Below are 27250 nucleotides of genomic sequence, written 5' to 3'. Positions count from 1 at the left end.
CAACAAGGCAAATTTAGGTTCAGGCACAGCTTCTTGATGTCTCTTAATGCCCAGCTGTAGCATGGTAAACATGGCAATTTAAATAACACCAAACAGCGAACCCCGGTCAGAGAATGGTGTAATTTGCATTCAGCATTCCAGGAATGCAAAACAACTATCAGATACACCAGAGGACTGCCAAAAAAAACCAAAACTCCATCCAAAATCTATGGATGTTGCAATGCTAAAACACCTCTCCACATGGCCCTACTTACAGCAAGACTTTTTTTTTTAAGCTTCTGAATAGATGCAATCAAAGCTGAGACCGAGAGCAGCATACCTTGAAAACCAGATGACACTGTCATCTTCCATGGTCATCTTCCAAGGAGCTTCCAGCTCCTTCCTTATCCCACTTCATATTTTATAAAATTCTGAGTAGTTTTCCACAACCTTTTTTAGGCATGCATTAATGACAAGCCTTGCATTTAACATTCAACAAATAAAACTGAATTCCAGCTTTCTTCACTGACAGCAAGATTCAGTAGAATATGGTTGCTTCAACAATCCTCTCTCCCTCCAGGATGCTGGACTGGTACAAGAATGCCTTGCCCCCACCACTCCTCTGAATCGTTCACAGGATAATGTTAAAAAAGGCCTTATTACCACCAATTCAATTTTAACAGTTACTCAGTTCCAGTATCACTGGAAAGCTGCAGTTCTGTCCTTTCCTGATGTCTAATAACAGTTATGCAACTCCAAATACAAAAGGGGTGGGTTCAATTTAGCCTATATATTCTGTTACAACAAACCCTCCACTTTCAGACTGCACTTTGTCAGTGTTTTCTGCAGAACTGCTAGACCTTGGAGTTGCTGACCAGCAGCCAACATTTCACATTCCCCAATTTCCAACGAACAAAGTCTCCTGAAACTGGGTGACTTCCAAGATATGCCATTAAGGGAAGTCAGGGTTTGAATATATGCATGCATAAATAAGTAATAAATAAATAATATAAGCTGTTTCCATACCAATTCCATCAGGCCCTCACTCCTGCTGCCTTGAAAAACATCTGCAGAGGACTCTGAGATGAAGTGTGTAAGTGCCACTGACCCTTTTTCTCATGCTTCAGTGAGTCCTTGCAAAACGATTTAGCAGATCATCTCAGCACAACATCTGGCATTCTCCTGGATGCTCCAGGGTCCAAGAGCTGAAATCAGTTCTGAATTTCTGTCTTTTATTTCTTTGGAAAACAAAAAAGCATGTGAGCAGAAGCACAGCCTTTGCCCTTCCTCAAAAGAGCAGGAATCAATTGCTCATCCCTCTGGAAGGGTTGTTAACATGGTGAGGACTCAGCCTGTCCTGCCTAGTTTTTTTGTTGCACTCTGGTCCAAATAACTGGGATGGTCAGAAACTAAAGGCCCAGTACAGCAGAAAACCTGTCTGAAAGATGGCAGGAAATAATCTCAGAGAGAGAGAGAGAGAGAGAGAGAGAGGCTGTTAGAACAATTCTGCCTACATGTTTGATGTGATGCTAGAAAATCTCAGGAGCAGCATGAAACTCAGTCAGATTTAATAGAGAAATATAACTTTATAATTAATGAAAATTGAATTATTGAAGAGCATGCATACATATTCGCAATCTGCTCAGCATGCTGAAGTATCCTGAAGATCCAGTAAGATTAATTTTTACTCCTGTTAGATCAAGGATCATGCATCTGCCTGGCATCTTGGCTATGGCTCTGGCCCACTTAAAACAAAAAGCAATTTTACACTATACATAATATTGTAATAATATAGAGCCTTTCAGCTCTGCAGTAATAGTCTAGTCCAAATTCAGCTGACAAATCAGAGCTTGGATATATTTCCTTACAGATTCAGGAAAAAACCATCCTTCTATACAGAACTTGAACAGTCCACCCATTTAGAAGTTACTAGTGCTGGGTTTAAGAAGTCAAGCCTATAGCTACCTATTGCAAAGATTCCTATCAGTTTCCTGGACCAAGGCCTACAGAAATTTAAGTATTATCTTTAGATAGCATTATTTTTAAATTTAAATTACGGCATTTAATTCAAACATCTCAACTCCTATTTTTTACAGGGAAAAACATTAAAAGTAAAATCACATTTTAGTCAAAGTATTATTTTTTCATACCACCCTTTTAAGACACAAAATCTATTTTGCAGAAACAGTTTCAACATTAAATTCAATTTATAGCAAGCCAGGCTTACTAAAGTACTGTCATACAGTACTTACTAAAGCATGTCATAACAAAGATGAAAACATATGAAAGAATTTTAGTATTCTAAGCTTTTTATAATCTCTATTCCTTAAAAAACATTTTGAGAGAAACCCGAGACTAGTCAGGTTTTAAAGATGGAACTTCATGATCACAGAAAGCTCCACACTTTACTGCTGAGATGAAGGCAGAAGATTCTGTAAGTCAGCATCTTGCTACATTTTTACTGTAATTCCACATGGGGTGATTTAAGTTAAAGTAAAATCTGAAAATACTTAATTCAAATAACACTTTTCACAGCAAGTACTTCGCCTTTGCTCTTTGAAAATGCAAACTGCTTGTATTTCATGAAACCATTGCAAGAAAAAACAATTAACAAGAAATGTTTCTAATTAGAATGCCCAAAATGCATGTAGTCACTAATTTTATTTAAGGGTTTTTTTAAAAAAGAAAAATCTGCCACAGTAAAGCAATTCTATTGCTTCTGCCTGATGAACAAGGCAATGCTTTTTTTCCTTCCTGACACTGCTTCATACAGGAACATTTTCCATTAAAATAATTTTTTTACAAGGACAAAGGTCCAAAATCTCACCCAACACATCTCTGCAGCCTAGCACTAACTGCACCAAAAAGTACAGCTGGTCAAACAAGCAGACTCATACTACCACTCAACTTTAACATATTGTTTAAGAAGTGTCACCCTTGCATTTTCTCTTTTTGTTGCTTTATAATATATTACTAATAGTATCACCCAAAAACTCTGTGTGAAATCAGGGACCTTTGCACAAGCAAAATGAATATACATATACAGAGAAAATTCCTGAAACAAACAGTTCACATTATAAAAAGACGAATAATTGGATAAGAGATCGTTCCTCCCATTTAGAACACTGAACCAGAAGCAAATGGAAAATTAAAGGGGGTATTTTCATCTTGAGTTTCTTCTGCCATATTGTGAGCTGCAATTCAAAAACAATGGATGATCAAGCCAGATAGAAAGAAAAAAATATTACACCATACCAGACTAATCTTCAAGATCACGCAGATATTTTCCATGCACTCCTGCTGTGAAGAAAGCTGCTATGTTGCTGTGTCAAGACAAACAGGTTATGGGATCCTTAAGAGCACAACAGACTCCAAAGAACAAGAATGGGTGTAATGTGCCATTTGAACATTATAGTCTCCAAAAACACAGGAAATAAAATTCCTGTAAAGAGATAGCACTTGGCTGACTGGATACAATCTGTCATATCCACCCAATTACATTTCTCTTAATTTCTGTAAAGTTTCTGTAGTTTCATAAAGCCCAACTGCTCTCAATAATGTTACTGTTAAGTCCTTAAGAATGAGCTTTCCCGCAGCAGTGATGAAATGCTACTGTAAAAGACCATTAACAGGGTTAGGGACCTGCAGGCTGAAGTCATGCTCCGGGGGGAATGGCACACAATTAGGGTCTTCAAACAAGTGAAATTCAACCAACTCCTAAGCAGTGAAGTCAGCAGAAATCCCCACACCTGCAAGTCCCTGCATAAAACAAGGTCTGCTGCCCCACAAACAGCACACCAGAAGCCACTTGGGAGAACATTATTGTATCAGGCACATAGGCTAATCAAAGACTTACAAAGCACTCTAAAAGGGCTCTCCTCATGCTAGGAATCATCAAGGCTTTCTGACCCTAAAGCAGCTGCTCAGTCACCTCATTTAGAGTAAAACCTGCAGTCTTCTCTTTATAGTAAAATAAGTGACTGCTTTGCTGGGCCACCTAAGTCAGCAGAAGTCTGGATATTGAGGAACAACCCAAGGACATTGAATATTATTTTGCCCTTCTACTGCAAAGATCAGCAACAGCAGTGCTTGGATTTCTCCCATGCCATGTTCAGAGGACAGAGAGAGCAATTACCTACTCTTACAGGCCACCTCTCAGTCACCACTGAACTGACCAGGAAAATACAGACACCAGGAACTCCCGCAGAAATGGAAATTGCATTTCTTTAGGCAAAGCTTCAGAAGAATAAAGTGTTTCACTGTGAATCTCACTTAATAAATAAAAGCATGCCAGTCCAAGAGTACAGCATCACCTCTTCTGCCTGTGCAGAAGACCCTTAAGAAGACTGAAAATAATAAAGGAAAAGGATAAGGAAAAAAGGCAGAAACATGAAACAGATATTTGTAAGAGAAGTATCAGCACCAAGCCAGCCACAAAACAGAAGATGCAGAGGATCATACACTGTTTTGATGATCCAAATGGCACTGAAAGTAATGCCTGCAGGCCAGATGGTTGATAGCAGACTGCATTTGCAGTTGCACAAATAATTACAGAACCAAATACTTTATTTTCTCTCAAATCCTGAATGGCAAACTAGTTTAAAAATCAGCAAATTAATGAGACCTTCCTGAAAGGTTGTTGATACTATTTGCTCCAGTAAGGTTTATCTAAATGTCCTTTGTACATTAAGATTTATGACACTCATTATGTCTGGCAACGGTTCTGCAGATTAACTGAGAGCAAATGTAACAACAGGAACACATTAATATTTTTTTTCTTAATTCCACGTAGATAATTGTTAAGATTAACTCCAGCCAAATCCTCAGCATGGCCACACAATCGCCAGAGATCAGGTTGGGAAAGCTAAAGCCCTGATAGAATTAAATCTGGCCAGAGATGTCAAGGACAGCAACACAAGCTTCTGAAAGTACATTGCCAAGTAAAGGAAGACAAGGGAAAATATGTGTCTCTCCAGAAGGAAATGGGAGACCTGGTTACCTGGGACATGGAGAGGGCTGATGTACTCAGTGACTTCTCTGACTCAGACTTCACTAGCAAGTGCTCCAGCCACACAGCTTGAGTGCAGAAGGGAAAGGCAGGGACTATGAGAATGAAGAACTGCTCTCCATAGGAGAAAGCCAGGTTTGAGACCATCTCAGGCACCTGGAGGTGCAGGAGTCCATGGCATCTGATAAGATGCATCTGCAGGTCCTGAGGGAACTGGCAAAAGGAGTAGCTAAGCCACCACCCATCACACTTGAGATGATGTGGCAGTCCAGGGAAGTTCCTATTGAACTCAGGCACATGGAAAATGAGGAGATGATTGGTGACAGCAAACATTGTGACAGTAAGGGCAGATCCTGCCTGAAATATCTAGTGGCCTGCTGTGACAGGGCTACAGCACTGGTGGATGAGGGAAGAGACACAAATATCATCTACCTGAACTTTTGCAAAGCATTTGACACAGTCTTGCACAACATTCTTGTCTCTAAATGGCAGTGGCATGGATTTAACAGATGGAGCCCTCAGTGGATGAGGAACTGGCTTGATGGTAACACTCAAAGAGTCATGGTCAATGGCTTGGTGTCCAAGCGGAGACCAGTCAGGAGTGGCATTCCCAGGGGTCAGTACTGGGACTAGTGCAGCTGTTGCTGACATGGACAATGAGATCAAGGACACCCTTAGTAAATTTGCCAACAACACCAAGCTGTGTGGTGTGGTGACACACTGGAGGGAAGGGATGCCATCCTGAGGGACCCTGACAGGCTGGAGAGGTGGCACGGTGTGAACCTCATGAAGTTAAACAAGGCCAAGTCCAAGATCCTGCAGCTGGGTCAGGGCACAAGCACAGGCTGGGAGGAGGAGGGATTGAGCAGCCCTAAGGAAAGGACTTGAGGGTGATGGTTGATGAGAAGCTCAACAGGACCCAGCCATGTGAGCTCTCATCCCAGAAAGCCAAACATGTCCTCGCTGCATCAAAAGCAGCATGGACAGCAGGGTGAGGGAATGGGAGATTGGGATGGGAGAGTGGGATTCTCCCACTCTCTTCAGCACTCCTGAGACCCCACCTGTGTCCAGTTCGGCGGCCCACAACATAAGAAGCATATGGACCTGTGGGAGCAAGTCCAGATGAAGGCCAAAAAGAGGATCAGAGAAATGAAGCACCCTCCTATAAGGAAACGCTAAGAGAGTTGGAGTTGTTCAGCCTGGAGAAGAGAAGGTTCAGGGGAGACCTTTTTGTGGCATTCCAGTGCCTGAAGGGAGCTACAAGAACAATGGAGAGGGACATTTTACAAGGGCATGTAGTACAGGAAATGAGAATGGCTTCAAACAGAGAGAGAGTCAATTTAGATGGGATATTAGAAAAAACATTTTTACTGTTTGGGTGGTGAGGCACTGGCAGAGGCTGCCCAGAGAAACTGCACATGCCCCATCCCTGGCAGTGCTCAAGGCAAGGCTGGATGAAGCTTTAAGCAACCTGGTCTAGTGGAAAGTGTCCCTACCCGTGGCAGGGGAGTTGGAACAAGATGATCTTTAAGGTCCCTTCTGACCCAAACCATTTTATGATTCCATAACAGCATTTTGGTCTGTTTTAATTAGAACAGTTCATCAAACTAGATCTCCAATTGTTACAACCTTAGGGGTATATGAAACCAACATGTTGGTATATGAAACCAACAGCAATTGTAAATGTTCTACTTAGACTAAGTTTTTGAAAAACCCATCAGAGTCAGGTAAAATATATTGTTAGATCTATTGTATTGCAATTGTTAGATGCAGATGTATTAGAGGATATATAAAAACAAACACTGACCATTCTTGAGCAAATAACCCAAGAGATTCTCAGTGCTGAAGGGAACAACAGGAGCTCTGCAGATACTTCAGATATGCTTTGAAGTAATGAGATCCAGCTTTGAGTAAAATCAGAACAAAACTGTAGTCGTAGAAAAAAGAAACTACAGTTTAGGATCTGAAATGCCTAGGCTGACAGCTTTCAGTGAGGATGATAAGCAGCCAGGAAAAAATCTAGTGAGATGAAAAGCAAAACTATTCCCTACAGCACATTGCATGTTTTAAATAACTGAACTACAGAGCTGCAACTACTGCCCTGGAAAGATCAGTTGAACTAATATTTGTACAGATTCATTCTCTGCAATTACACAGAACAGAACAAGACAGCATATGGCAGTAAAATGCAGGTAATGAAAATATCACCTACTGGAAGAGCTGAGTTCTCGCCCTCCTTCAATACACAAACTCTGAACACAACATAAGAGAAGGAATCTATGTCCCAAAAGAGACAAGTGAATTTAATAAACATGAATGATGGAGCAGTGAAACACAATAGCCTTTGGGTGATCTATGCTAAAATTGCATTTAAAGTAGTTTGACAAGAAGTACCTGAACAGGAGTAAATTGGAAAGGAAAAAAAAAAAAAAAACCGCTGTGACCTGGAGATACACTACCTGCAATGCAGATGGATCCAGATGACAAATGACACGACTTTCAGGAAGTGCCTTTATCAAAAACACATTGCTGCCAGCCACTGGAAAGATCCAGCCCGAGCAGCCAGGTTTCTCTCTCAGTACCAAAACCCCACCAATCTCAGCTGTTAAAACAGTAAAATATATGCACAAACAAACCAAACCCCTTAATGTACAAAGCACCCAACCACAACAAACAGTAAATTAAATGAGCAGAAACTAGGGAAAAGCACTGTCTGGATAAGGAGACTGCACTTACACATACACACACTGCAGAGCAAGAGTTCTCTGCCTGGCCACAATGATTCTCCCATTCCATTACTGCTGACCAGGTAAAAGGCATCACCCAGAACAGACCTCTGCTTTTTTGATGTGGAAAACACTGTAAGCCACTGTGATGAAGAGAAAACTTGCACAAGATGACTGCTGGCTCCCTTCCCTCCTTGTCCTATACATGCTCTATGAAACATGGGTTTGTCCACTTGGCAGCTACTGGGCCTATTGTACATCAAAAAGTACAACCTTCCAAGACACCTGTAAAATGAGAGTAACAAACAAGTCTTAACTCCTCTTGGAAACACCTTTGTGAAGCAAGAATGAAGCCTCACAGGTACAGTAATTAACCTAGAAACAATGGTGGCCTTTTAAATAATAACATAATTGTGAAGTGTTTAACAAACAAAACACTGATGCCAGCGATAGGGTCACTGCTGCAGGTGTTCAGTGAGGCTTCTCTCTGCAGCAGGAGTGCAAACACAGGCATGAATTTGTAGATCAAACATGCTGCTGCTGAAATGGATTATATTTGAGGTAATTCACTCATGCAGCAAAGTATTAACGGATCCCACTGCCTGTGCATGTGTTTACAAAAAAGATGGAGTTGTACTTACTGTATTTTTAAAGAAATCGTAAAATCAAGCTATCCATTTATTGAAAACATGAAGTTGAAAGAGATTATCTAGTTTACCTTTGCTGCTCTAACAATCAAAACTGAACAAAAATACAGAAAGAATTGTAACTCTGATAGATGCTAGTGAATTGAAACAGCCAAGCTCCCTTTTCCTTTTTACAGGTGGTTTTACAGTTTCTATGGAATAGAGTTTCTAAGGGAAGACATGTCATTTCATGATAAATACTAACCGTGAAACAAAATATTTTGTCACTTTCCCCCCACACACATACTATCTTTATAATCCAACCTAGTACTCTGTTGGAACTGAGGAAAGCAGATTTTTCATTTTGGTTTGACTTCTTTCTCTGTATTACCTTCTATACTAGTAGCAAATACTGACAATCCTGGACAACATTGTGAGAGGAAAATGAGTTTGTCAGATCTCATGGATAAGTACATGGATATGGATTTCAAGACTGGCAAGATGTTGACAGCTATCAAAAGTAGCAAACACCATTTGGTCTCTATTTTGTTCCCTACAATGAAAACTAAGTCATTATTTCTAACAGCACTCTATACAGATGAGGTATTCCATACAGCCTGATCTTCATTCTTGGGCCCTGAATCCCCAAAACCATGAATTCAATCTCATGAGAAAGTTGCCACTATCTTCACATTGTATAAAAAGATGCATATGTATAAATCCCTCCAGGCTGGAGTTTTTAATTATAAGCTCCTGAAGACAGAGGGTTGTTTTCACAATGTGTATACACAGTGCCTGCACAGAAAGAGACTCTTTCTCAGATTTAAATGAATCTTAGAAAACTATAGCAAAAATAAGGCTGGGATGGTGATTTTCCTCCCCTTTAGTGAGACACAGGTATTCAATCCCAGTGATGTCTATGGCATTCAAAGATAATTTCAAAACAAGTTACATATTTAATCTTCCAATTTATCAGTTCCCTGTGTGAAGATGATCCTGTGAGGAAACAACCTGAAGAACATTGTTGTCTACTTCAAAACTAAGCTAATCCCTTTTCTTTGCTTCTGAGTGCAACCAAGTGTGGTAAATGGAATCTATTCTCAAGACCTAAGAAGCAGCAGAAAAACTTTACAACACAGGGTTTGCTGCAGCTGTGAACCCACACTGTTTGTGTACACTGAAAGCAAATTTTCTAGCTCTGTTTTCCAATGAGTCCTTTAAAGGCCCCTTCCAAACCTATTGGAATGCACTTCAGCTTTTCTTTCTTTTTGTTACATTAAATGTTTTTCTCCACATCTGTATGTAACTCCCAGCCAAGAGAGTTTGCTTTCTCTAGTAAAAATATCTGTAGAGAGAAAATAAACAGGGGGAGAAAAACATAACATGGGATAATACTATACAGTCACATGTCATAGGATGTAATAGGAAAAGGAACAAGTAGTACGTTTTGACACATTTAGGGAAAAAAGCCTAACTTGTCCCATTCAACCCATATTTACATACTCTGGCTATACTTAATTTAACCCCAAATATGCTGGCATGCTTTTTCTGTTTCAAATTGAAGAAAATATAGCCATTTTAATAGCAAAATGCACTCACTACACTTAAAGTACTTGAAGTGTCACATCAAGTAAGTGTCTCAGTATTCTTATGCAACACACCTCTTTTTGCAGCATACTAAAATATGTATATTGCATAAAATTCAATCATCTTTGTTTTTCATAAACATTAACCATGCTCACCAATTTGAATTTATACACCTAGTTTAGCACATCAGCTTGAAGTATTTCAAATAAATTAGTCAAATTTAAAACAGGTCAGGTATATGTTATTGCAGTATTTTTAGTTCCATTTTCACTATGAATTATCAGAATCCCAACTATACTTCTTTATGACTACCCTGTGACCATTTTTGTTATATCTGGCAATCATCTTCATCTGGTTCTCCTTAACTACCTCCAATGAAATTATCACTTAGTCTAATAATTACTCTGGATTATTCTCTCAACACTTCACAGTACATTGTGTGGTGCTACAAAAAGCTAAGTGAAAACACTTCATAGTACATTGTGTGGTAATGTAAAAAAGCTAAGTAAAATGCCTTGCTGCAGTGATGTATAAATGGAAAAATATTTTAAAAGCATTTCATTATTAAGGAGTGTGATAGCTTGAGAAAAGTGATACATTATCTGCTCTATCCAGCCTGATGTCTCAACAGAAACCAGACAAGACATTATTTCCTCATATTTAAGTATATATGCATAGATATATGTGTATATATATAAAAAACAAAAATTGGAAAACTACTACTTTTTTTTCTACTACAGTGTAAAATTATCATCGTTAACTGGTATGACTCAAATGCTGGATTCTTTCAGTGTTGGGCAATTAATTGATATAGCAATTCCTTTAAGGACACATAGTTCTGCTCTGTGAGATGTATACAACATGCAAAAATGTGTGCTGCCAGCAAGAAATGAGACTTTTGAGAAAGGCTGTGGTAGAGGAGTCAAGATAGCATCCAGACTCACAGCTTCAGAGAATGTGGAATCCATGTCCCCAAAAAGTTTTGGATCTTCAGCTGAAAATCTCCTCTGCCGTATGCAGCTCATAGCTGACACAGTTACCAAATTACTGAAAAAATTAGAGCTAATGATCATGACCCAACTAATTCATATTTCTAACTGCAACTACCTTTTTCAAATTATTGTTCTGGGCTTTAAAACACTGTCACATGAATAGTCTGTGTGGTACTGCTTGAGAGCAAAGTCAGTCCCCCAGGCAAGGCATTTCCGACTCTGGAAAATTATTTTTACTTCATTTGAATCAAATTGAAAACAGGGTTTGATATATGCACCACTTAAGTTTTAGGGTTCTGATCCTGAACTGACTAACATCACTTATTAATACTGGACATAAATATTGCCATCTAGACCTGCTCAAATGGCTAAGTATTTGCGCAATAAAAACTTATAGCACACAGAATGTTAAACACCAGAATAAATGGCTGATAAAACAATCATTCATTTTTATCTTTGCTTTCCAAACTGCTTGTCAAATATTCACCAGTGCCATCAAACAGTAATCAAGGAGGAATAATAAAAAAGAAAGACACTAAGATGCTTTTTATTGTTGCTTTGAAAACTCCTAAGATTTGCACAAATACATTACATGAAAAAAAGAGTAACCTTGTCTTTGAAATAAAGCACACATAAGATAATTAGATTTAAAAAGCTGCATCAATTCTAAGTATTTGTTTTTCTTAAACTGGCAAGAAGCTGTCATTCATGACTGTAACAAAATATCCAAAAGAACTAGATAAAAAGATGTCAGCATTTATCCAATCTACTATTTTTTAAATTGTTTTTACTTAAGCATCCATTTTTCCCTTCACCATGTGCCAGTGGCTAAGCAAAAGGGAGGTTCTATAAACTGATGGACAGCTCTCACACAAAGCCACAAGTATCCTTTGCTGTTCATGTACTGCTACAGATTTTCAGTATAATATGACCTCTCAAAATAGATAAAGGACACAATACCAGCATCATATCCAAGGAATTAAGCAGTGTAATTCTCATTAAGGTTGTGCCACGAATCCCTGCACATTCTCTACTGAAAATTTATGCTAAAATTATATATTTCTAGATACTGGTAGAAATTACAGTACTCTAGAATCAGATCATAATTACATAGCATTGCAAATTGTACATTTGTCAGTTCCTAGAAACAAAATGGATAGCCAAATCTGCAATTCCAATGGTTGCTTTCATGCTAGATACAGATACTGCAGTTCACTTACCAATTAACACAAAATCTGTTTTGCTTGTCTTTTTCTTCTTCATTCTCTAAGATTCAGACATGTTATCAACCCACACAAAGACAGGGATAAGAAATAACATAGGAAAAACCTATTGACTCTACAGACTGCATAGAACAGACAAATTCTCCTCTTTAAAACATAATTCAGATGTTTGAGCATAATTGGGTATCACTGGGTTTGGGTACTTTTGGGGGTGGTTTTGTGTTATTTCCTTGTTTTTTAAAGGAAGATGAACTATAGTATCACTTTGAACTTCAGCTTGTGGATTCAAGGTATGGAACTTACACAAATCTCCAATATGCAATTATACTGTGACAAGTACTGCTTCCTATGTGGTTACAACTTAATAAAAAAGCTTCAAGATAGAAAGGATAACCAGAATGTAGAATTTAGCAAATGGCACTCTTCATGTATTCAAAAAAAGTACAAATTGTTTCCCACCCCAAATGTTTTGATCATAAAATAAAAAAAAAATCTGTTTAAATGCACTTCAATTTCTGATTTCTAAACCGGTACAGCTTTAGAGAGCTAACACTGATGCAGCCATGCCCTTGTAGCAGATTTGTTTAAGCGTGACAGAAACAGGTCCTGAGGTAATTCAAGATATTACAAGTCTTGGATTTTGTGCTTTCCATTTTTCAACAAAGAAAACAAGCCTAATCTAATTTGCTCCCATGTGCCATTTAAAAATGTAACTAAGCAGATCACAGCTGAAGTAGATCAGATTAACTGCTAAAGAAAGGTTGTGTTGACAAACTGCACAGAAAAGTTTACCAACACCTTTTGTGGATATGAAAGGCACAGCAAAAACATACAAATCTTGCCAGGAGGCTGTCTTGTGTTTAATTTGCGAAGCAAAGGCTTGGCAGAATAAGATGTAATGCATTTTTATTGAACAAAGAGCTGTTCAGGTGCTGTGACATCCGTAGCAAAACATTACAGGAAAGGGCTTCCACCACCCTTTTCATATCTTTTTAATACCTGGCTGAAGTTGCCATTTTAATTATTCCACTTCACCTAGTATGATGCCTGTTAGCAACAATTACAGCAAAAGGAATCTCCACTGGGGGCTGATGTGCCATGCACAGCCTTGTCTCTGGACACACTTGTAAGCCTGGTACTTCCCTCCCATTAAATATTTTCAGTTAAAAAGGGTAAAATGTCAGCAGAAATATGTGATTATCAGCTTGGTTGCTGATTTCCTAGAACAGGAAGTAGATCATACCATATAACTAAAATTAAATTCAAAATATTTCGGTCTTTGTCAGAGACGGATTAAAGTTATCTATCTCCCATGAAACATGTATGTTAATGTCACATTTTGTAGAAGGCAGGGAACCTCTGGAAGTTTCAGGAAAAATTTTCATTTCTGTGGGACCTGTATAATAAAATTAGACCAGAGTACTCAAACTTCAAATTCTTTCACTGACAATTTGTATAAGAGGTTTTGCCTGGTTTTGTAATGAAGAAAGATTTATGCATTATAATGCCTATAATAATTTCTTCAGTTGATTAATTTCAACTAAAATTAAAGAGGGTTAATATTTCTAAATCCATCAGATTTTGTAATTAAGATGGTGGCTGGATCGAGGTAAAGGCTTTAAGCAGTTTCTCTGTCAGAGGATGTTTTGGGGCTCAGCTCCCTAATATGACTAGAGCAATGAGAATCCACATAGGGAACATTATGAAGGACAGCTATAGGAATTCTGCTATCTGAAATGCAGGGATCCTAGTCTTCATATGGATCCTAGGACCATTTCTTACAGATATATATAAGAAGATTCCTTCCAACAGCAACATATTGCGAAGAAAATTTACTGGGCTCATTTTTTTTATGCATAGTTGTCACTAGCCCACTTTGGATTTGACAAAGAGCAATATAAGTGAAATAAAGAAGATAATCTTATTTGGGGGAAAGAAGGGTGGAAGTTAAAGCAAATATAATTCCATCCCCAGTCTTGCTACTGAGTTTTCATCCTGGAAAAGCCATAATTCTGTATATGCAGGGTCCCTATCAGTAACACAGGGGTAATACATCTCTTTCTTCGCAATCTCTCCCGGAGTTCCACACCAAGCAGGACACGAGGCAGTGAGTCACAAGCCTTGGCAGTGCACTCCAGCACAATGCCAAGGTGCATCCAGCACACCAAGGGGCCTGTCCCACTGAGCTCTTGAGCCACAGCCACACTGTAAATCACCAGGAGCATGCCAGGCAAAGGAGACAACCAAATGTGTAATCAGCGAGCACGCATCCTCTCAGCTAGAGGAAGCTCTGCAACACAAAGCTGGAGATCTCTTCTAACCATACCAGATGTAATTAAACCACTTCAGGCACTGTGGGAAGCTATTTCCAAATGCATTTAAGTAAGGCAGAAAGAATGATTTTAGCTATTGGACCATTAAAAAGGAGTGAAGCTAAGATTCCCCCTTTGGGTCTAATCAAAACATACACCAGCAGATGTTTTCTTCTTCTCTCTGATAAATACATATGACTGTGTATCTTCTGGTTTCTTTATGAAACACTAATTGCCCACTGCACAGAAGGTCTAATTGATGCAGCATGTGATCATTGTTATTGGCACATTTTTCATAGCTCTAATACTTCAGTGCACAACCCATGAGTTTGTGTTTATTGCAGGATACAAGGTGAGCCATTTCAGCCTGAAGGAGCATCCACGGAATGTCACTCAGCTTCATTCTGTCAGACTCAGAGGGCTCAATTTCCTTGCTCACTCAGGACCTCTACCAAAACTGGAACAGGGTAAGGAGGTTCAGCAGAATTATGGAAATAAAGCTGGCTGGCCCAAGCTAGCTAGAAATTTATAAGACAGCAACAGCTTTCTGTATGAGAGCCTCCAAATGTGTTACCATTGTGGGATGGCGTTGCACACTACCAGTGCACCCACTCTTATCTTCACTAGTGTCAAACTGGGCAGTACACAGGGTGGCTCTCTGGACTGCCAACCCACAGCAGTGACCCCAGCAGTGACCAGAGACTGTTCACCCACCCTTCTGAAGCTCTGTGTGCTGGCAAACCAGGCTGCTCTCCAGGGAACACATCTGCTCCCCCTTCTCCCACCTGCTGACAGAAGGACCTCCTCCTGAGTTTGGAATCTACTGTAGAAAGACTGCTGCTGACAGTTCTTGGATGGCAGCAGAGACCTAGAATCCTGCTCAAATATTTATCTGCTTTATGATTATTGAAAGATTTAATTTAAGAAGAGCTGGAAGATTATAAGAAATACTGCCACTGACTGTCAAATTTAGCACAAGCCACACTATGTCCAGGCACTCTCCCAGCAGCACATCAACTGTTCTCCCAAAACCAACATCAGCCAGGTACAGAGGACACACATAAAAAAGAACCACAGAAACAAGGAAAACAAGCTTCTTTAAGTATTGAGTATCATTAGGAAACAGAGGCAGGCATTTAATGATGTAAAAAGAAAACAAATGCCTTCACTTCCCAAAGTAAATAACTCAGGGATTTATTAATAATGGCTCAATCACTGCTAGTCATAGACCTATTCTAATGGCATGAAAACAAAAAAAATAGAAACAGTATCATAGCCATGTCATGAAAAATTAGCAACAAGACAGATGTCATCAAGTGCAAAGTGAAAAGCAAAACCATACAGAACAACATCCTTCTGTTCACTCTTTATTGCAATATGTGCTTGTGTTTGGCACTGTTCATCCAAGACCACAGCAAACGCAATATTGCAGAGCTGGCTATAAAATAAAACCCTTTGGGCTGAATTTTCAGCCCAACACACAGAGACTTACTTTGAGGATGCTTCACAATGTCAACTGGGCATATTTACAGTCCATCACACAATGCAGTGAAAATCTTTGTGTCCCTAATGTATCTTACATCTTTTTTCAGAATAAGCTTTTTCAGAAGAAAAGTAGTTGGTTTTGCCAAAGAACACGTAAAAACTACATTATGTTGCATGCTGTTTGTCATTTTGACTCGGCAGCACAACAGTCCTCCTCCCTTCTCATTCCACCACATTAAGTATTTTCAACAGAATCTGAGCACTCTTGAAAATCCAGCCATAGACAGGTTCACAGCATTCCATCCTTTGAAAGACCTATACCAGCCTAAAGATAAAATACAGCTATTCTGCTTGGTTTTAAACCTTCTGTTTCAAAACTTTATATTTTAACAGAATACAACAAGCAATAAACAGGATAGTCATTCCCAGTAAGCTCCCAGTGATCTCCCAGTTGTTTATCTCCTTCAATTTGGTTATAGCTTACACTATTTGATGATATATCAATGAAAGGACAGCTTTCAGAAACTACAGCTATTGTAAGCAAAATTAATTTCCTAAACTTTTAAAATATTTTCTTCCAAGTCTAGAGTTCACTGGATTCTCTTACCAGAAATCTTTGTAAGAGAACACCAATTTATCAAATCCAAAGTTTATAAAATTAATGACCTCCACAGTTTCAGAACAAAATTTTGGGCCCAGCACACATCAACAAATAACCTGAAAATCCAGGCACTCATCTGAGGTATTAGAAACACCTTTCAAAGAATGAAACAAGGAGCAGAGACTTGAACACCTGAACTTGCTTATCCCACTTTCCATCTTATGCAAAGATACCTCCACATTTTTTTCCAACAGAATAATCTGGAAATCACTCTGACTCAAGGTGCACAGGATATGAGGACTTTTTTCCTTCCAATACTACTCAGAACAACCTACATCTTGCAAATCCTAAGGCAATTTTATTAAATTAATAAAAAACAGTGGGTGCCCAGGAACAATAACAGGAAGGAAAAAGGGCGGAAAGGAAGGACAGAGGAAAGGAAGGAAGGAAGCTAGGAAGGACTTTTAATTTCAATTAAATTTCTCCTGTGCTGGTTTTTCTTGATCTTCAAATTCTGAGAATGATATTCAAGCCTCAAGGAGGTAATTAAGATTTTTTCAAGCTGTATCAAGACTGCCAGAATACTGAAGTATATCATTATTTGAAATAGCCAACATTTAAAAGGCATCTTCCAGGATGCCTCAAACTTCTAGCAATGTTATGATCTTTTTGTTCTGATATGATGGCCCAGTTTCTCTGGGTATTAATAAAGTATTTCTTAAATAATATACCTGGCAGATCCAAGAATTATCCTAGTGTTCTGAAAAGCCAGAGCCTATATTAGGTGGCTCATAGGTGGCTAGTGCTCTTTTAATAACCAAAACATGAATATTCTTATTTCAGACCAGATGATGATTCTACATTAAAAGTTATATTCCCATTGTGAACTGTGCTGTGGCAGATTCCCATCTGTAAACAATTCCTAGCTGTAAACAATCTAACACATATTCTGGAAACAATTTAAATGTGGCAGTCCCCAGCTCCTCCCAGACTGAACTGCACCTTGCTCGAAGGAGTGAATCACTTGTGCATTTCTGATGTGACCCATTACCAGTGATCTGGAAAAGGGGATCAAGGGTTCCCTCAGTCAGTTCACAGGTGACACCAAGCTGGTTGGGAGGGTTGATCTGCTGGAGAGCAGAAGGCTCTGCAGAGGGATCTGGACAGGCTGGATTGATGGGCCAAGACCAGCAGCAGGAGGTTCAACAAGGCCAAGTGCTGGGTCCTGTCCTGGGGTCACAATGACCCCAGGCAGTGCTACAGGTCAGGGAGGAGTGTCTGGAAAACTGTCCAGTGGAAAAGGAGTGGGGGGGCTGCAACACAGGCTTAACATGAGCCAAGTGGCCAAGGTGGCCAATGGCATCCTGGCCTGCATCAGCAATAGTGTGGCCAGCAGGAGCAGGGCAGGGATTGTCCCCTGTGCTGGGCACTGGTGAGGCCACACCTCAAGTGCTGTGTCCAGTTCTGGGCCTCTAAGTTGAGAAAGGACATTGAGGAGCTGGAGCAAGTCCAGAGAAGGGAAATGGGAACTGGTGGAGGGTCTGGAGCCAAGTCCTGTGAGAAGCAGCTGAGGCAGCTGGGGGTATTCAGCCTGGAAGAGGCTCCGGGGACCTTACTGCTCTCCACAATTACCTGAAAGGAGGCTGTAGCCAGGTGGAGGTTGGTACCTTCTCCCAAGCAATTAGCAATAGGATGAGAGGAAACAGCCTCAGAGTTGTGCCAGGTCAGATTTACGTGAGATATGAGGAAAAATTTCTTCACTGAAACATTTGTCAAGCCTTGGAACAGGCTGTCCAGGGAAGTGGTGGTGTCACCATCCCTGGAGGTATTCAAAAGCTGTGTAGATGTGGCCCTTAGGGACACGGGTTAGTGGTGGGCTTGACAATGTGGGATAAATGGCTGGACTTGATGATCTTGGAGATCTTTTCTGACCAAATGATTCTATGATGGCAGAGATGTAACAATATGCCACATGCAGAGGCACATGAGCTCTGCCTTAAGAACAATAAAACAATGTTAATGGTATTCTGGAGCAAACACAGAAAGTTTCTCTAAAACCTTATACTTGACTTTTTAAATCTGCAGCAACAGCCAGTGGAGTGATTTAAGATTCAGTAACCTGGAAGAATCTATTATCAAGGTCTAACTCAATGGTGTGTAGAGACATCTTTAAAGTTATTTAACATTGCTCTGCAGATGCAGTGTCCCAAAAGACGCATTAGTCACCCATACAACTGAGCTTAAGTTTCAGCACAGAAGACTTGAAGCAATTCCTAGGTTTGCAAAACACTGTTTAATGGAAATTCACATTCCTGGCTTGAGTATTGGAATTTATATCTGCCAAAAATAGTGAGATGAATTCCAGGGTACAGTATGTGTCTTAGTCTTTTGGTTTCCACTCAGCCTGATCCGAGCAGTTAGTCTAAGTCATTGTCTGGACAAGTTATCTACTCTTTAATTTCCACAGTACATTCAATAATTTCCTCAAATTTTCAGAAGTGAGAATTGCAATGTGATGCAATGTAATTTGTTTTTGTTTCTGTTACTGCAGCCAAGTGAAAATGCTGCTGTAGTAAGTAACATGGGCTAGCAACAACCTGCTCTGAAAAAAAAAAAAACCAGACCTGTTTTCCTTATGTTTCTTGCTGTAGCACAGGAGTAACTAATGCAAATACCTAGCCTTTAACTTCATTTTGCTTTCAAACTGATACCAAATTTGAAAGACAGGACTGTTCAGATCCCTTCCCTAACTGTAGATCAAATACCAATGTACTTGTATTTTACTTGCAAATACAACTTCCATCTTAGTCATCATTTGCACCTAATCAAGGAATTTCTTCATCTTGTAATATCTCATCTGCTGGTAGTTAGAACTGTGATTGGAATTGAAATTACCATTAAAAACTTCATGCTGTGGTTTCATTACCTGTGTCAAATGAGTTACAGTAATCATGAATTATGATATTCACAGGCTTGTGTTAACATGCATCACAACAGGGATCACGAGGTTTCCACTGAAATTTGCAATTCAAGACTTAATTTCCATAAACATCTGAGAATCCAAGCTAGAACTCAACTTCAAGAAAGAATGACTGGGGCACTTGCTTTGTCAGAGAGCAAGGTAAGTGTGTCACTCACAAGCACATTGTGATATTCATGCATTACGCATCACTCACCCTTATTTGCTCAGCTAAAACATGAGCTCAGAGAAAGGGATGGCACCAGTCTAACCTCCTTCTAAGTCAGAAAGGCTCTGGTGCCACCTCTTTGTGACAGCTCCCTGCAAGCAACCACACAACTGCACGGATGGCAGAGGGCAGCCTTAGTCCTGCTCATCCTGCAGCATCCCTGCTTTCAGGGGGAAGGATGCTGGTCTGAATGTACAAAGCTGCAAAGTTCTTGTCCTGGCAGAAGCAGTTACTCTCCTCTTCTCTGCAGGGCCTACTGTATTTCTGTGAAGGAGGAAGTGTTTTCAATTGGGTCACCATTTCTCTTTAAGGATAAAAAAATAGATAAATAAGTAATCAAGTTATTAGCAATACAAAAGTATGAAACCTACTTCTGCTGCAATCACTGAAAGGGAAAGGAAAGATATCTTTTAGTTTCTTATTAACATAAAAGAATAAAATACAAAACCATCTAAAAAGTAATTTAATTATGGAGCAAACCATGCTTTTAAATGTCACGAAGCTACACAACATAAACGTAAACTACAAAAATTACATTGCCATCAAGTGTTAGATGAAACAACCTGGCATAAAATAACTATGTCAAGAAAAAAAGTTTCATCTTTTATGATGTGTACTCATCCAAAATAATTATTCCAGTCTTTCTACCTTCTCCCACTGTTGCCTTTGTACACTCTATACACCCTTCCCTGAGAGCACATTTCCTTATCTGAGTCAATATCCCCTGACTTCCCATTTTCTTAAGAACAGATATTTCAAAGAAGCTAATGATCATATGCCTGCAACAAAAACAAAAGCAAAAAAAAAAAAAAAACCATGCCAGCAATCACCCTGAGCTTTCCATTTGCATTTTGCGCCCCTGCCTTGTACCTGCCTTCTAAACTGAAAATTTTCCAGCCTGAAGACTGCCTTGCTGTATACCTGCATATTATTAGCATTATGTAAATGACAGCAAGGCCCAAAGAGGTGTTACACTCTCAGCTGAGAGTGCTCAGAACTTGCTAGTTATCATCATCGCCCTGCCATTACATCAAGATAAAAGAGATTGCAAAAACTGTGGGAAAACAGTTCTTCTGTCCCTGCCACCCCCGGTGCATAACACAGACCTGTAACCAAGAAGGGCATCTCCTAGTCCCAGTTACTGGGTTTCACATACTACAGGAATAAAATGTTCAGCAGTAAGTGAGATACAAAATAAACACCAATTGCAATATCCATGCTTAAGGCATTAATCTTTGAATACACCACTGCAAACACTGAAATTAATTCTCAATAATCTACAAAATAAATAATTTCAGATTTTAAAAAATCACAGAGGTACTAACTACTTAAGTAACACAATGAGAAGTTGGGATGGATTTCTTTAAGAGCTACAAACAATAAAATACAAATTAAATAGCAAATGTTTACAGAGAAGGGTATCTTCTGCAGGCACCATACAGCTGACAAGACAGAATTCTATTTTCATGATTAATCTCAAGGTAGGAAAGAGAACAGAAAAAGAAGCAGGAAGAGCAAGATGTAGGGAAAATGGCAAAAAGAAACCTGTTCATTGGTAGAAAGAAAAGAAAAGCATGAATTAGAAAATAAGTCATTAGTGTGAGAGGAAGAAAAATTAGGAGGAAGTGTGAAAAGAATCCAGCTCTCTAGAATGGCAATTTTTAGTTACTAGCTAAAAAGTACCACCTTCCAGAAAAACTGCTGCTTGCATGTCTAAATGGATGCCACTCCAGGGAATGTCCAAACAGCTTCAGGCATAAGAATCAAAACTGACCGACTCAGAGAAGTACAAGAGGAGAGACGTTACATTTCATATCCACTTCCCGGCTGTGATCCAAATCTGGCACAGATGGCTTGTAAATGATTGTCACTGCCAGGAACCTGCAAATGATTATTGCTACCAGAAATCCACTGGTCTGTGAAAAAATCAGTTTTCATCTCAATCTGGCTGCTGATACCGCAAAGGTGGTGGGGGCTGGCCATGCTCTGGGACAACTGGTGCATCACTTACTGTCATAAGGCCTGTGCAATGGGTGGCAAAGCCCCTTCAACCCATTTCTTAAATGCACCTCTGGCACACTGCAAAGCACAAGATAGCGAGGTTTCACACCCAGCTCTGCAGCTCTTCTCCCTTGAGCCTTGTCCCATTTCCATTTAAGCCAACACCCTGCAACCTCCACGGTTTGGGATACTTATTTTCCTCACCTCTCTTTTCTGCCTGGTTGATTTAGGCTACCAGCTTCGGGGTAGCAATTGCCTCTGACATCTCCCTCACACTGATGATGGGCAAACCACCACAGCAGGAACACTCCATGCAAGAGCAGAGAGTTCCATTAAGGAGGAGCTCTAGCTTAAATGTTTTAAAAGCACATGACCAGGCTAATTTTATACACTGAATAGCCTGAGACAAGACAGCCTGTTTCAGAGAAGAGGACAGACACAGTGTTTGAACTCTTTTCTTTAAAAAAAGCAGCTCTTGTAAATTATCTATGCCATTCCCTACGGCAGGAGGCTGGGAGTGAGCCTGCCTGCGTTGCAATGCTCTCAGTCACAAACTGCACCTTGCAGCAAGGTGAGCCCTCCACCTGCACTGCTGCCTTCACAATGCCACAATTTAAGGGTTTATAATATCCCACTACCTCAACAACATGCACAGAAATGAGTGTCTTCAAGGCCATTTTTGTTCCAGGACTTGTTTACACATCACACTCTCAGAAATCTTCTTATCTGCCCTAATTGCAATGATTCATGAATTTACAACCCAGCTGTGCTCCACAATTTTCTTCCAACTGTAATCCTTCCCTTTGCAAGTAAATAACTTGTGACTGTTTATAGCTGCAATATCTAAGCACAGCCTTAAAACTTCAGAGCAAATTCACGAAAGCTACAAAAATTGAGCATAATAAAACCTGTCACAAACAAAAATAATGTGCATTATTACCACCATCATGTACATTTCAAGACATATTGTGCCACTGCAAATGCAGGCTGTGTGATCTGCTCTCTTCAGTGCCTTCAATGCCCTCAGTGCCAAGTGCCAGGCCCCATCAGGGCACAGTTCATGGGGTCCCCTCTGGCCATGGCAGGTTTATCCACACAAACCAAGGCTCAGCAGCACCACACATACTTTATAGAGAACTCTGGGGACTTGCATTGAATTGATTCCTGTGTGGATTGGGTTTTTCAGCTGGTGGCATTTAGATATTTCTCATGGAACAGGTTAGCTGGTTGTGTAAATGCTACTTTTAAAGTTACAGGATCAAGATTTATTGTTAAAGAAGCAGCTGAAAACATAAGAACAAATAATAATAATAGAGACAGGGGCCTTACTGTAACTGAGTTTACTGATACTTTCATCTTACCTAGCAGCAGTTTTATTTGACTGCAGTTTTATAGTATGAGGAATGTCTTCACTTATTCAAGACACACCAGCATAAAATAAAAACGAGTATGTTATATTTAAGAAATGCTATAAATTAAAAATGAGTTCAAGAAAAATATATGAAACAAAAACATACTTTTGAATAAAAAACCTGAAATCCTGTGAATTTAATGATTCCCAGACACTTCTGCATTGTATTTTCTACTAGAAACTGCTGAAGGATACCAAAGGAAAACACTACTGTGCTTGAGAACATAATTCCTCAAGAAGCTACACCTTACTCTTCCATTGCAAACCACTTTTGGGGCTGGGAGCAGCTACATGGACTGCAACTGATTTTTTTTTAATTGCATCTAAACTATTTTGACCCTTTGTAATAAAGAGCAGAGACACTGTTAAAAGCAGGTACAATTTAAAGAATTCCTAGCTCATTGTACCTCGTGTGCAGCTTCATATAAGTGCTTAATTATGTACTTAAATTTCTATCTATGACATGTGTTTCATGAAAATAAATGCAATATATTTACTTTTAAAAAACAGCTTCCCAATTATTTTTCATAATGTTAGTGAAATGAAATCTCATCCTATGACTATTAACATTTCAAAAGCAGAATACTTATGAGAGGATGAAAAGACATAAGGGCAAAACACTGAAATCACAAACTCGCAAATAATATGAACCTTTTATTGACCTCAGCATGAGCTAGCACTGACACTGAAAAAATTGCCTACTCTTTTTTGTTAACTCACTCAAAATGTTTTCAGCATCTTAAAAGGGGAAGTGTAAGTTTGTAAGTTGTGGACATGCAGGTGGACTGCTTAATGAATTGTACATGACACACGTGGAACTGACTCCCTCTGGCTCATTTCACTTGAAAGGAAAAATATGACATTTTACTAGTGGAAATACAAGCCTTCTCTGCTTGAGTTAATTCAGATATATAGCTGCACATATGTTCCAGTGCCAGGATACATCTTTCCAGACTTCAGCATGCCCAGCAGCCTATGCTCTGTCCCCCACACAAGCAGCAGTGACACTCTTGGCTGTCACATGCCACCCAGACCATAAAGAAGGTGCTGAACCTCCCTCTGGGTTCTGAGAGTCAGCAACCACTGAACTCACCACAGTAAACAAGAATGTGAAGCAAGAGGGCAGATAAGCATGGAGCATTTTGCTCTCAGAGAGAAGATGATCTGTTCCAAGAGGTGCACATCAGGTCTCTCCTTCTCCTTGTATATTTCACTCCCTCGAAATGGTACTTTGACCTAATTTACTCATACAGTGCTTTCACATGTAAATTCAGTCACACATGCATTCAGAAATCATTGCTTCCTGGGCATGTATGTTTAGGGGATCTTGGAAGATGCTTTACACATGCAAGTCTAATAAGATTTGCAACGATATACCTCTAACTCAAAAATTACCTCTGAAGACTGAAAAATAAGTCAGCTTCTCGAGAGAACACTGTTAGAAGCCTAAATAAAGACACTTCAGAGCAGAACTGTGGTTTGGTTGCCTTTTGGTTTCGAGCAGTCCTCAGCAGTTTCTGACCATAAACACATCATTAACATTCAAGAATAACATTATATTAGAAAATCTGAGAGTATCATCAAATCTGTGTTTCTCTGAGATTTGCTGCTTTGTCTCCCTTTGTTCGTGCTGCACTGAGCAGAAATAGAAATGTTTTACTTCCTTCTTTGAGGCCACTGCTATAAAACCCCTCAGCAAAGTTTTGGCATTGGCCTCTGCAGAGCCTTGTGTACAGTGAGAGAAGAGAGAAACTCTTCCACTGCTGCTGGGATGAACCATGAACAACTGTTCCTCTGGTATTTCTGTCCTCATTACAAGGCTTCAAATTGCATCAGAATGCATCCACTAGTTATTTTTGAAGCCTTATTGCCAATTCCTTACATCTTTTCAAAATGCATGGGCTTAAAGTGCTATTGCTGAGAGAGTGGCAATATTCTTAGATTCATTGTAATCATGCTTCTTTCTTTCTTTCTAATTCTTCTACTGATTTGAGCTATGATGTGCACATATCAAAATAGGAGAGTTCCACTTGTGCAGTTATCTTAGGGCTTTTTTTCTCTGTATTACGGAGTGATGTATTTGTGTTCATGTTGCATTTATTGTGGCACATGTCTGCTACAAACACTGTCAATAAGAATGTGGGAAACTACAACTGACCTGCTTAAGCAGCTGTCCTCCTTTTAAAGTGCACTCTGCATATATTTTTAGTTCCAACAAAAATAAAAGGTTTATCACAGAATCCACTAGGTTGGAATAGACTGCTGAAATCATTGAGTCCAACCTATGACTGAATACTATCGTGTTAACCAGACCACGGCACTGAGCGCCACATCCAGTCGTTCCTTAAACACCTCCAGGGATGGTGACTCCACCACCCCTGCCCTGGGCAGCTCATTCCAATACCCAATCATCCTTTCTGTGAAGAACTTTTTCCTCGTGTCCAACCTAAACCTGGCGCACCATAAGACTGTGTCCTCGTTTCCTATGTTACTGTATCTACCGTGTTTCACTTACAACCAAACAAATGAAAGAAACATGCTTCCTGTCGTTTTCAGAGCACCTTGTTAAACCCCTCGTGATTTCCTTCTGTAAAAATTCAGCTTGAAAAAGACACTTTAACGAAAACTAAAAATAAAACCAAACAAACTCATAATGTTAATGTACTCAGAATAGCAGATTCGGAAAGGGATCTGTTACTAGAACAGCCCATCCCGCTCGCAGCGAAATATCTGTCTCTGTTTCCCCTCGGTCCGGCAAGTCTGACACCAACTATTCCCTCCATCCAGCCGCGGATGCTCCCACTCCACACCTGGGCTCTCGGGGTAGGGCACGGCTGCAGGGCTGGAGGGACAGGGGGCTCCGCGCACCCGAGGCCGACTCCGCTGATGCACGGGGCTCCCGGGCCGCCGCCGCCGCGCCGCGGCCCCCGTAGCTTATGGCAACGGTGGAGCCAATGGCAGCCGCGGGCCGGGCGCTGCCATGGCGATCCCGCTCCCCGCCATGGCGGCACCGCCGGCCGCGGCCGCCCCGCGCATCGCCCGCCCGCAGCCGCGCTCCCGGAGCCGCCGCCGGCGGGGGCAGCGCGGGGCCGGCGCCCGAGGCGCGGTAGCCGCCACCGACAGCGCAGCGCTCCGCCCGCGAGCCGGGGCCGCAGGGCAGGACAGCTCCGCGCTCTGCCCGCTCCCCGCGGGGCTGACAGCTCGCCCCGAGAGCAGCCCCCGAACTTCGCAGAGCGGCACCGACTCGAAGTTGGGAGGCGGGACCGGGCGCTCCCGGACCGGGCCGGCCCGCGATCCGCTCCCCCGAGCGGGACCCACCACCGGCCCGGCCGCGCCCAGGGGAGGTCCGGCCGCCCCGGCCCCGCAACTGAGCTGCGGGCTCCGGCGGGGACCCCTCGAGGGGCAGCGGCTCCTACCCAGGGGCATCCCCGGTGCCTCCGCCCCACCCGCCGCCTCCTGCGGGGTCTCCCTCTACCTGTAAGGGATCCAGTCCGCCTGGTGCCGCGAACTCATCTCTCCCCGGCGGCGCTGCCCGGAGCCGAGGAGGCGGACGCGGCCGCTGCTGCCCGAGTCGGAACCCGCCACGGCGCGGCCAGCATCCTCCGTCCGGGCGGGGGCGGGCGGCGCGCCGGTTATCCCGGCAGCGGCCGCAGAAACATCCCCCCGGGGAGGGCTCCCAGCGGCGGGCTGGGCTGCATGGGGAGGGGGCGGCCGGGGGCAGCGGGAGGCGGCTCCCAGCCCTTCCTCCCTGCCCGGAGCGGCGGCTGAGTCGCGCACCGGAGCGGGGAGGGGCGAGGGAAGGGCCAGCGGCGGGCAGGGAAAGGCAGGGCAGCAGCGCTGCGTCCCCGCTGCCGCTACCCGCCCGCCCCCCCGCTGCCGCCGCCGCCGCCGCCCTCCGGCATCGCCCGGGCGAGGCGGGTCCCGCCGAGCCGAGCCGAGCCGAGCCAACCCGAGCCTCCCTCCGTGCCGGGCCCGCCCCTGGCCCGTCAGCCGCGCCGCCGCTGGGCATATGCGGGCGGCGCGGCCGCGGGGAAGGGGCACGGGCTGCGCTCGGCACGGCACGGCACAGCACGCCCTGGCATCGGCAGAGACCGAGCCATGAGTCGGGCGC

At 41.5% G+C, this 27250-nt stretch overlaps 1 protein-coding gene across 3 annotated transcripts in view; it reads right to left on the bottom strand.

The window, feature by feature from the left end:
• TUB (TUB bipartite transcription factor) overlaps positions 1-26979 on the bottom strand; it is an 89923-nt gene extending 62944 nt beyond the window's left edge. For all 3 annotated transcript variants that reach the window (XM_053944762.1, XM_053944763.1, XM_053944764.1), the window contains exon 1: positions 26615-26979. In XM_053944762.1, the coding sequence (XP_053800737.1) occupies positions 26615-26652 (38 nt within the window). In that variant the 5' untranslated portion in view covers positions 26653-26979. The remainder of the gene's footprint in view (positions 1-26614) is intronic.
• Between the last annotated feature and the right edge of the window lie 271 nt (positions 26980-27250).

Source organism: Vidua chalybeata, chromosome 6, assembly GCF_026979565.1.
Source record: "Vidua chalybeata isolate OUT-0048 chromosome 6, bVidCha1 merged haplotype, whole genome shotgun sequence".
NCBI classification, from domain to species: domain Eukaryota; kingdom Metazoa; phylum Chordata; class Aves; order Passeriformes; family Viduidae; genus Vidua; species Vidua chalybeata.
This window is presented reverse-complemented; position numbering and strand designations above follow the sequence as displayed.